Source organism: Aptenodytes forsteri, unplaced genomic scaffold, assembly GCF_000699145.1.
Source record: "Aptenodytes forsteri isolate BGI_AS27 unplaced genomic scaffold, ASM69914v1 Scaffold142, whole genome shotgun sequence".
Lineage (NCBI taxonomy): Eukaryota > Metazoa > Chordata > Aves > Sphenisciformes > Spheniscidae > Aptenodytes > Aptenodytes forsteri.
Window position 1 is genome coordinate 1,563,627 of NW_008794598.1, and position 11,428 is coordinate 1,575,054.

The 11,428-nt window shown below is 51.4% G+C and overlaps 1 protein-coding gene across 1 annotated transcript; it reads right to left on the bottom strand.

The window, feature by feature from the left end:
* Nucleotides 1-6,544: 6,544 nt before the first annotated feature.
* On the bottom strand, nucleotides 6,545-9,747 carry LOC103893576 (corticosteroid 11-beta-dehydrogenase isozyme 1). The gene is made up of 6 exons (XM_009272741.1): nucleotides 9,660-9,747; nucleotides 8,942-9,072; nucleotides 8,239-8,350; nucleotides 7,921-8,106; nucleotides 7,221-7,364; nucleotides 6,545-6,765 (listed from the first exon to the last, which is right to left on the bottom strand). The coding sequence occupies exons 1-6, from the start codon at nucleotides 9,745-9,747 to the stop codon at nucleotides 6,545-6,547; spliced, it is 882 nt and encodes a 293-aa protein (XP_009271016.1).
* Between the last annotated feature and the right edge of the window lie 1,681 nt (nucleotides 9,748-11,428).

The window sequence follows — 11,428 nt, forward strand, 5'->3', positions numbered from 1 at the left end:
GCTCCCCACCAGCCCAAGCAGAGCAAAAGCTTGTGCTGAGGTGAAACTTGTTTGGGCTTGGGCGTCAGAGGCCACTGCCCTGCAGGTATCTGAATTGCAGCCCAGGGAGGAAGGGAGGGGAGGACCGGCTTACTCTGTCTGCTGGCTCGAGTCTTTCACTCCTGCGCTTGGATTTGTAAGGGTCTGGGTTCCTGTGAAAGCAAAGTGAAAGGATGTGACAGATTTCCCCCCCCCCATCCTGTCCCAGGGGCCATGAAGTTCTTCTGTTTGAGTGTCCATCTCAGATGGCATTGCTTCTAGGATGGAGAGCAGTTGTTTAAGCAGCATCCAGTAACACAACTCAATAGGGACCAGAGGCAAAGAAGAGCCTGCTCTCAGATAGACAGAGAAGGGGAAGTTAAGTAATCCTACAGACTGGAGTCAGCCCCCAGATAATCTGGGGCACTTACAGGGTAGCCGTAGGGCAGAGCATCTGCTCAGCAGCACTGGTTGTTAAGCCATGGGCTGGGCTGGTTTATAGCTCCACAGGAAAAAAATATTCTTAACACCTGCAGTCTGCAGGGAAAACTCAGACTGGGACGGTAAAACTTAAATCGCAGGCGTAGGGCTGCTGGCAAGGGAGCTTGGGTTAGAGGGGAGCTACCAGCTTACATCCCAAACTGCTCGATGGAGACTTAGAGGTGGGAGGGAAATGTCACAGCTGCTGTTATGCTGGAAAACCCAAGCATCCTTCACCTACCTCGGGTGTTCACAGAGGCACCTCGCCTGGGGACAGCTTCTGCCAAAATGCTGAGGCTGAGCAGGGAGTGTGCAGGGGGGAATGTGGGGCAGCTCCGTGGGTGCTGGAATGAGAGGGCAGCTTGAGTCAGCGTCCTTCCAAAATGGGCTGTGAGGAATGGAGGGGAAGGGGCTGTGGCTGGGTCAGGCTTTGTCCCTGCAGTGACTGGGTGAAGAGCATCAAGGACATGCCAAGAAACTATGGCAATTCCACAAGGATGTGCTGCTTTGGCTGCAGCAGCTCCAGAGCTCTGTGGGGAAGTGGGGAAAAACCTGCTGGTGTCTGGGGGGGTACACCAGAACAGGACAAGGAATGCCGCTCTCTGCCCTGAAGTGTCTTGAGATATTTTTGGAAAAGATGAGAACTTTTGGTGGCAGGGAGCTGGGTCCTGGCTTGGGTCTCTGCTACCATTTGGCTACCTTGGAGCAGAGGTACCTGTTCTGCACTGGCTTCCCCCCAGGGCTGAGGGAGCAGGGTGCTCGCCCACTGTCCCTCTGCCCCCTGCAGCCTCCCACCCCTTGTTACCTCTGCAAAAGCAAACAGAGGAAGGCACCGTGCATGGGCCATGTACGTGTAAATGCTTGTTCAAGATTCCTGCTGTCTAGCAGGTGATTAAACCTGGTGAACCAAATGGCAGTGGGAGGTAGGTAATTGCTCTGCATGCTCTCTGGCTGCAAAGGGATCTTGAGGGCATGCCTGTTTGACTCGTGTTTGACTGTCTCTGCTCATATAGGTTTGTGAAGCCCCCAGGATGAACTCACAACGTACCAGGGGAATTGTTCATTTTGCACGGGATAAAAGTTTAGAAGGAAATCTGTTTGGCTCTCAGATTGAGGTGTTTTGCATTGCATCTTTCTATAGATTTATTCAAGGCAGTGAGCCCTCTGGGTTGCTGTTAGCTGTGCAGCACAGGGTAGGTAATGAGTATCAGGGAGTCTCCTAATTCCTGCACCCTTCCTGCTAACAGCGAAGGTGATGGAGGGAAGGCATGTGTTTAGAGCTCAGTTTTCAAGGGCAAAAATAATTTCTGTAAGTGCAAAACTGCAATCTAGCAGCTAGGATGTGGGGTTGTACTTGGAGGAATGGCAGAAAATCTCTGTCTGGTTCAAGGTTAGCAAAGTTCAGGGTTTCGAAAATGGGAGAGGAGCACACTGGGAGGGAGGTGACAGCGTTTATCCGTGCCTGACTGCAGTTCATAAGGAAATGCACGTTTTTGTCGGTGCATTCTCACTTTTTGTCTGTACTTTGATTTGGATCCCGATGCTGTCGCGATCGGTGGACAGGCTGCCAGTGCTTTAGTGGGTGCTAGCTGGAGCAGGCAGAGCATTGACCTGCGCTCCGGGGGCTGATGTTACCTGAAGCAGGACGGGTGGTCTCGGTTCCACCCACGAGGAGGGGTCTGGGGGTATGCGTGCTTCAGGCTTCTGTCCTGGCAGTGTCCTTCCAGCATCGCTCACCAGGTTTCTCCTCCTCAGAAACTCCCTTTGCCGGGGGCTCTGCGGCGGCTCCTCCGTTCTCCGCCTGAGGCGGCGGCAGGTCGTCACGTTGTTTCGGTGCCGCAGGTTCTCCCGTGTCTCGTGCCGCCGCTCACACTTCTCATCGTAGCTCTCGTGCCAGTGCCGTGGCCGTGCCTTCTCGGGCTGGCTGATCATGCTGGGCGCAGCTCTGCTGGTCTGTGACTGCCCTGTCCGCTCTAGGGTCCTCTGTCCTGATGAAACTGAGGGAAAAGACATGATTTGGGTGAAAATTAATTATTTCTGAGATTAAATGCATGTGAGGTATTGGATGCTGATTCTGAAGTCCTCATACAATGGATGCAAGCAGTGTTCCTGGAGAAATCTGTCCGTGAACTTATACATGTTGGCTATGTAAAACACACTGTGCTGTTCTTGCTCCTCTGTTGGACGGTGCTGACCCAGGGGATGCCAGGAACAGAATTTCAAACAATTAACGCAGCCTCATGAAGTTGGCTTTGCTACCAAGTAATGATGCTTCCACTGCTTCCTCTGGGAGAATTGCTTTCCTGATAAAATAAAATCCCTCTGTTATTCAGACTAATTCTTTGGTGCACGCTCTTGTAGCTCTTTAGCCAACCTAAAGAAAATGATGAAAATGCAAGAAGAGCAATAGCTGCTATTCCTTCAGTAAACTTCTTTAAATATGCATTTCTTTTGCCAATTTTTTTTGATAGATCCAAATATAGTGTGGATATAGCTGTTGTGTGACTTACTCTTCAAGCAGTTGCATTATATTTCTTAGTGTGGCTGTCTCTTCTGTGTGCACAGAGGTCTGGAGCAGTGAAAGTGTTGTAGGGTGTTTTTCAATGGAGTATCTGGCAAAGTCCCTGCGCACCTACTCTCTGAAGATCCCGGCTACTGAGTCCTGCTTTCTCTTACCTCCTTTTTGCCTCCTACCTCCCTCCCCAGTTCTCTGGCTCGGATGCTGTGTAACGCTTTGCCCTTTGCTTGTTCGCCTTCACTTGTCCTCCCAAAGCCTTCCTGGCTGCAGCCCTGGGTCTGTATGTTGCCAAGCTGCAACTTGGTTCCTTCATTGCAAATACACGTATAGTGGTTGATCGTTACGCTTTCAATGGTACCAGTTTCCTTCAGGCATGAATTCTACCTCTACCTCTGTTTGGGGGTTTTGTGGCCCAAACAAGGCAGTGGCCTGGCCGAAGGAGGAGCTCCTCTGTTTCAGCACTATTGCACGGTCTACATGCGCACGCAGGGTGTAGATATGAAACCTCCTCCCTCCTGCTGACTTCTTTGCACAGTTGCAAGCCACCGGTGCGTTGTTTTTTACTGGACTTCGGTCGTATCGAGTGTATTTGGGCCTTCGCCTCTGCATCAGCTAAAAAGAAAGCTGAGCAATAACTAAGCACAACTGCTCCTCTGCCTTCCTCCCCTTGAGCAAAAGCTGCCTCCTCCTCTCCTGTCCCCTCGCCCCATCAGCAGTGAAGAGGCTCGTCATCCCCGTGCACATCCTGTGAATGTTGCTCGGAGGGTGCCCAGCCCCAGGGGGCTCAGCCTGGGAGCTGCTGTGTCTGGTGTGGGGCTTTTCTCATGTTTAGTAAATCATGTTAACGTAGGCAGGAGGGGAAAAAAGTAATTTTAGTCTCTGAAAATTCAGGTTAAATGTTCTTCAGTGTCAAACAAAACCACCAAAGCTTCATTTGTCTCATTCTGTCTCAAGCAATTAGGAAGTTGTTGAGTCTAATGGAAAAAAAAAAAGGGAACAAGTAAACCCCATTTACATATAGAATATTTCCATGCTTTTTAGTCTGCATTAATATCTGCTCTGTAATTCTTTTTATTGTCCTTATGCTAGCTGTGGCATACCCAAAGCTTGTTGCTACTGCCATCTTTTCATTGTAGGGGCTTCCTTTGGAAGGAGAGCGGCTCTTCTGAGGTGGTCAGCTCTTGCTCTGGGCAGGGAAGGTGCCTGCAAATCTGCAGCCAGGACACTGCTCCCAACGCTGAGCCCACGTGGGATGCGGGCTTCAGACACCCCTGAAGTACAGCACTTGCTTATGTGCTTTTATTAATTTTTATTTGAATATTCTCTTCTTTGAATAGCTTCTGAAGCATCTCTAATTTTAGCTTAAATTTACTGAATGATCCCAACAGTGTTTCACTATTCAGGTGTTTCTTATTGGGATACGCTTTCAGCTGGAGGAATCTGGGGGTACAAAAGGCTGAGCAGGTTATTCCTATGCAGCTTTCATGTCCGTACCATAACAATCCTGCTGTGCTCACCCAGGGCTTTTCCTCTCGGTGCTTGCACACATGCTTTCCCTGGCCCAGCAGGCACGGCAAGGTCTGGCCAACAGCTTTGCACACAGAAACACAAGGTGGGCGTACGCCAGCGCCCCGCAATGCGCTGCCTTGAAGCTGGGTATGAACTCCATAGCTTGGGACAAAGTGTGTATCTACAGCCAAACCTGCTCTGAACTCTTCAGGACACTTTCAAAGCATTTTTCAACTATTTTTTCTTGATTTTTAGAAATGACCCAATTGCATGTTGAATCCGGGCCTCGGATGTCCTGCTCTGTCCCCGCTCTTCCAGTCAGGAATAGTTCAGCCCCTCTCCCACCTGCGCTGCCTTTGGGCTGCCCAGGCTGTCACCGTGCATCCCAACAACAGCTCTTAATATCCTCGGTTAACCAAAAATGCACTTTAAAGCAAGGTAAAGCTTAAAGAAATACACGGTCCATTACTCACCCCATGCTGAGCAAACTGTTGTGGCCTTCTTGACAAGCTAATACTCTATTTCCTCCTTCTGTTACCCCCAAATTACCCTCTCTAATTAACAGACATGTCCTTTACTTTTGCTTTCCAAGCTGTTACGTTTCTTGCTTCAAGGGAAACAAAAAAAAAGTGCTTCTTGCTGGTTCATGTTACAGCCTCCCTGTGTCAATCGTGTAGGCTGAGAACGGGGTGAAAAAAGAGGAAAAAAGGTGCACGCCGCTGCCTTTAGCGCGGCAGCCTCTGCTCCCCTCCATCCCTCACTGGCCCCCGGTGCTGCGGACACTTACCTGGCCTGAGGGGTCCCGTCCTACCCCTCGACTGCCGTGGAGGAGCAGGGTGAGTGGGGGGTTATCAGGCGCGAACACGCTTCAACTGCCATCTTCATGCCAACCACCTCATTTTGCTGCTCTCGCTCTTTTTCTCGCTCTGTAAGACAGGAAACGTTGCAGCCGCAGCCGAGCCCTGGTTCCTGTCTCTGCTCGCAGCCCAGCTGCGGGGCGCAGGGGCCCGGCTCGTAGCGGGATTTGGGTTATCTTGGGACCCCAAAGTCTCCAGCTTCTCTCTAAGCAGAGCTCGCAATTATCTTTTGGGCCGTCTCCCTTTAATCGGTCTCCAACACGCGGAGGTTGAGCGCTGGTTCACGGAGCTGCTTGTGGCACTTGGTGGCTGAGTCTCCCTGAGCTGCTTTGGGGTAGAGAAATCCAGACTTAGGGAAGTACAGTAATGCTATTATTTTAAGGCTTCTTGCAGATTGGAAAGGAAAAAAAGTGTGTATCGGCAGCTGAGGAGAGGTCACCAATGGCAGAAATTCATTAAGGTCTTTAGAGAAGTGAAAGCTGTGTTAATGCAAATCATGCAGGGAGGTCGGTTTAACCAGCTGGGCGCTGATAAGGGCTCTGCCTATGCATGTGGAAAAGGAACACAAGTAAAAGCAGAGATCTCGTAAAGTAATATAGGATTTATTTTTACAAAGACCAGCCTAGAAGGGATACATGACAAAAAAATTCTCGGTTCAAAGACCCTCTCGTGGCTTTGGGTGGTTAGTGCTGCTTGGCCCAAATCCTCATTCTGGGCTGTGGCTCGGCTCGCTTCCCACAGTGCTCGGCACCGCTGCCTTTGTGGCTTTCAGTGGGGGAAACAGTTTCTGGAGGTTGAGCAGGAAACCTGCTGGTGAGCAGGACGCTGGCAGCAGATCCTGCTGCCCGGCGGTGGCCGGGCCGCGGGCAGCGGACCGTGCTGCCAGGAGCCTCTCTGAAGTGCTTCTTTCGGAAAAAGCCAGTTGCAAGAGTTCATTACTAAAAAGGAGATTGGTCAGAAAAAGCCAGTTGCAAGAGTTCATTACTAAAAAGGACATTTTCATGCTGTGTTTAGGCTTCTGGTGCATCCTGTCTGGGTTGCCAGGGTGCATCAGCGTGGGGCTGCCCCGGTGGCATGGAAAAGGGCACCCGAGTAGCCGGATTAACACCCAAATCCCTTGTGCCTGGCCCAAGGTGTCCCGGCATGCTCGCTGTCCCGGGGGCTATGTCCTTCTGATGTTTTCCACCTTATAGTTGCTCCTGATGAGGGAGTCGAGGAAGTCGGGGGCTATGCCCTGGAGGAGGAGCAGGCTACCCACCGCCTGGGATGGGTAGTGCAGCTCCCGCCGGCGCAGCGCCCCACTCTTGATTATCTCCAGCGCACACTCCTCCTTCGGTGCCGGCATGTACCGTACGGCGTGCGAGACCACTCGCACGGCGTTCTCTGGAGGAACGGGAGGACAGGGAGGGAAGGAGCAGTGATGGATGGAGGGGCTGCCACAGGCACCACTGCCTCAGTTGGGGTGTCTGTAGCTTCCTCTAACAAACCAACAAACTCTGGGGATCAGACCTACTTAACAAGGCTTAGAATAGTTAAAATAAATAACAATTACAGCTATGTCCTTCCCATTCCTTTCCACCTCTTGAGTGACCGTAGGACGGAATCCCCACCTCCCCTGGTTTTACTGCAAGGATAGCAGAGTCAAAGGTCTCAGGCCACGCTTTTTATAGAGCTGGGGTCCCATTTCCACAATTGTACAGCCACTGCAGGCTGAGGGTCCAGCAGCGGTGGTGAAGCAGCGTGCTGAGCAGCCTGGGGCCAGAGGGCGGGTGGTGGGCTTGGCTTGGGTCTGTCTGGAAACGCACTGAGTTGCGGGGCCCCAGTGTTGCTGAGCTTACCTGTGTCGATGTAGCCCAGGATGCAGAGTGTGACGGAGATGTTGACCTTGTCTATGATGAATTCCTGTCGCAAGGAGCTGAAAAATCCATCTAAGGCAAACTTAGTTGCAGAATAGGGAGCACTAAATGGGGCGCCAGTTTTACCTGGAGCAGACACACAATGTTAGGGTTCATGTACTGGGCAGACACCAGGCTGCACGGCTCTCCCTTCCTCTTGCCCTTCAAGTAGCTACAATATTGTGATCTAGGGTGACGGAGTAAGCTGTAATGAATGCTTGAGAGAAATAAACAAATGCAGGAATGTTAAATTTTTAACATATGGCATACAATGGCATGAAGTACCTTCAGTTGTGGGTGATACTGTTCTTATATTCCTGCATATGTACCCATGTACAGCAAATGCATGTGTAATATGTGGCCATGCACATAAAATAACCTGCAGTGGTGTACCATTGACTGCAATGCATGAAGGTGACCAGTAGGTGCAAAGAGACTAGAATGACGGGGCATAGAATATAAATCAGCCAGAGGACTTGAATTGTGCATCCAGGATATAAATCATATGCTGATCCTGACTCCCAGCGGGGTGGCTCTCTGCCTTATGGTCCTTATTCTGTCTTTTGAAGAAGAGCCGCAGCAGCCTCTTTGCAGGCAGAGGAAGGGATGTGGGCAGGGAAAGCCTGGTCCCTCGTGTGCTCACCTGCCATGGAAGAAACAACAACAATGCTGCCCTCGCTCTCCTTCAGCATGGGCAGGGCAGACGTGGTCATCGCCACGTAGCTGAGGAAGTTGATCTCCAGGAGCTTTCGTACGTGCCCAACGTCCCCATTGAAGTAGTTGAAGTAGGTGTAACCGATGTGATTTAGGATGAGCATATCAAGGCCTCCTGGAAGCAGAGCATGTTTGCTATTAGCAACCGGCATCTAAAAACAAAGCAGCTTCTTGGTGGCTGGGATGGCCCCACAATGTAGCGTGGGGTGTGTTGGGGAGTGAGGAGGGGCAGCTCCCCATCACCTACCCCAGGTGTTCTCAGCCTCCTTCACCACCACCTCAGGGAATGTGGTGTCCTCCATAGAGCCACTCACGTAGTGGGCGGACGCGGCACCCAGCTTGAGGCACTGCTCCACAACCTGTGGTGAGAGCGGTGTTGGTGATGGACCCCCCTCCATGGACCTCCCTGCCATCCCACAAAGGCTGTTGCTGTCTTGGGGCAGGTGGGCAGCGCATCTCCCTGTCCCGCAGGAAACCCTCCTCCCTTCATGGGAGGAGACACATTGCTCAGAGGAATGTTTCTGGCTGCGGAGTTAAACAATGGCACATCTGAGCCAAACACATAGTATTTATAAATAGGGATACGACTGCTTAATTTTGATTCTGTTGTATACAGGATGCAAAAACAGTTCAGACTTTGAGAAAGGGCGAGGGTTGATGAGACCAGGACTTGGGCAGACTAGTGTTGTCCTTGGTGGTGGAGATCAGAATTCACAGCTGAAGACTGCAGAGAAAGAAGTGCTGTGCTGTCATCATTGAAAATGTAGTTTGTTGCAGTGCGATGTGTGTGTTAGAACAGGCTTGTACTGGGGAAATGCTGGGGTGGATCTGTAGGGTATCTGGCATCCCTGTGTGCCCAGGCCAGGGTGAATATCTGCATTCTGCCTGCCTGCGGGGTTCTGGATTGCAAATGTGTTTCGCCTGCCTGGCATGCTCTGCTTGCCATTTACTTTCTGCAGCTTGGCCTCCGTCCGCGCCGTGAGCAGTAGGTGGGCCTCCATGCGTGCCAGGTGATACGCCATCTGCTCCCCGATGCCGCTGCTCGCTCCTGTCACGATCACCCGTTTCCCCCGGAGCATCTCTGGAGAGAAGGGCGCAGGGCTCAGAGCCGGCGCAGCCCACACTGTCCCCCCGCACACGGGCACCACAGCTCCTCTCTGCCCCTTGCCTTTGGGTGCGGGGAGCTGCAGGCAGCAGCACTGCCCCGCTGGAGCGTGCGCTGCTCGTGCAGACCCCAGCTGGAGTCTGGTTGTTAGTCCCAGTTTGTTGGGGAGCGCGTGCGAGGCTTGAGCTCTGTATCCAGCCTGGTCTGGGAGCAGCTTTTGGAAATGGCGAGAGTTGACTAATAAAACGATTAAATGCTTTAAGTGGATAACTGCATGTTTCCCAAATAAATCATTTGCTGAGATCAGACGCTTCCCATGTGTCCCGGCAGACTCCAGCATAATCCCATGAGCTTTCCTGTGTGGCACAGGGTGCTCTGACCCCTTGCACTGGGGGCTGCCTGCGCTCCCCTCTAAGCTCTCAGCCCTCCCACGCTTTGGCTCTTCCAGCGGTGCTTTGAAAGGCCCTTCAAATGGCCCGTGCTCTTCTGCGTGGGCACACGCTGCCACTCTGGCAGCAGCCTCCCTGATTGCGGTTTTAAAGTGTGTTTGTCCAATGACTTACCTTCACTGAAATTCTCGGGTGCTGAATAAAAATAAAAGGCCAGTGCCAGTCCCAGCAAGGGGATGAAAATCTTCGGGAGCACACCCATCTCTCTGCAAAAGTACAGGCAGGAGCAAGACAAACTCCGCGGCTCTGACCGTGGGGAGGTGGATGCGTCAGTAGGTTGCAAACGGAGCTAGGAGCGCTAGCAGTTTTGAACTGATTCTCGTCTTGCACAATTTTGCTGGTATCTGTTGGACCTTTTCTCTGTGCTTCCTGTGGTTTAGCAAACATTAACCTAATGGGGAGTGTCGCTTTGGACTTTAGTCTGTCCCTTTGCACCCTTGTCCTGACAGGAGTTTCAAGCGTGGTTTTGAGAGCACTGAAGGGAAGGCCCTGAAAAGCTTCTAGCTTGATAAAGTGGTGGGTGTGTTTGGTGGCTGCTTTTAGGGCTGGGACACCCATGTCCCCTCAGTGCAGACCTCCATAGGATGGACATCCTTCTCTCTCACTCCACGTCTGAAGCCGAGGCAACGCTTCCCTTCCTCTCTGGCTGCCGCAAGGATTTATTGATCAGCAATGATCACTGTGGTACAGGTTCATAGGAGTATCTAGAGAGAGCAGGGCTGGCAAAGTTTGTGGTTTTAGACCCTTATTGGTGCTTCTGGCTTATCCTACGTGATATCACCATTGGTGTAACACTGACAGTTTGTTGGGTGGCTCTTATACCTAAAAAATTGCAGTCTTGTCTTGAGGAATCCACTGATTGCAAAAGGCAGTAAAAGAGCCAAACGGGTGAATACTAAAGATCTTCAGCTTTCACAAGCGCTGTGTGTCACACTGCTCAGTATCTGCCTGGGCATATGGCGAGCGGGTTTGCAACTCATTTTCTGAAAGAGAAAGTTTACAGGGCAAAACCCACTCCGTGCGCGCTGGTTTGCGTAGGTGATCTCGGGATAAGGAGAACAGAAATGCCAGTTCCTGATTTCCTTTAGAAAGCGAGGAGCAAACCGATCCTGGGGAGTGCTTCAGTGGGAAGGGTTTGGGAAAGTTTCGCATCGCTTTGTCTCAGAACGGGTAACAGTTGGTGCTCCAATGGCCAGAACCGTGTCAGGTGTAAATGCACCAGCTCGGGCACTGCTGCCAGGGTCAGGGAAGCGGTGCAGAGCTCGCTGCAGGCTTGTGCTTTGGTTTCGCATTCAGCATGCATTGCTCCTGGGGCCCGAGCTCTCGGCTTAGGGTGGCAATGCAGCAGCCCTGTGCGCCTGGAAGGCGTTTTCCAGTTAAAATATTTGTGTAAGAAACTGTCTACCACGTTTGGAAAGCTTTGCTTGGGGTAAAAACTTGCATTTAATTTGGGCACTAAACTAACAAAAAAGTAGGCTAAAAAGGCAGTTATTCCTAAAATGAAATAATGAAGGATTATTGCAAGGGTTCAACCTTCCCGTGAAAGGCAAGTCAGTGGAGTTGTGCCCACTTACAGCAGCATTTAGTAATGGAGGGAGAGGGGATTAAAAAAAAACCCCCACGGGACACACAAAACTGTTAGGTTAGTAAATTTTATTTAATTAGCTTGTTACTACTTTTCCCTAGTCCGGGGAAGGAATGGGTCTGACCAGATGGGATGCTGCAGCTGCAGGGACTTCCCCTCTTCCACGCCTCGTACCGCACGATGCGGCCGTCCCAACCAGCCCCGTCGGGGGCGACACGATCTGCTTAAAAATGAAATAATTAACTCTTTTTCCAAGCGCAAGCGGAGATTTCTAACGGCAGGCCCGTCCTACCCTGCG

Excerpts from the sequence above, each read along its gene's own strand:
- LOC103893576 (XM_009272741.1), bottom strand. The coding sequence starts at position 9,747 with ATGGGTGTGCTCCCGAAGATTTTCATCCCCTTGCTGGGACTGGCACTG. Across the intron at positions 9,073-9,659 it reads ACCCGAGAATTTCAGTGAAG|AGATGCTCCGGGGGAAACGG; the intron begins GTAAGTCATTGG and ends CCTTCTCTCCAG. Across the intron at positions 7,365-7,920 it reads TGTTGTTTCTTCCATGGCAG|GTAAAACTGGCGCCCCATTT; the intron begins GTGAGCACACGA and ends TGTCTGCTCCAG.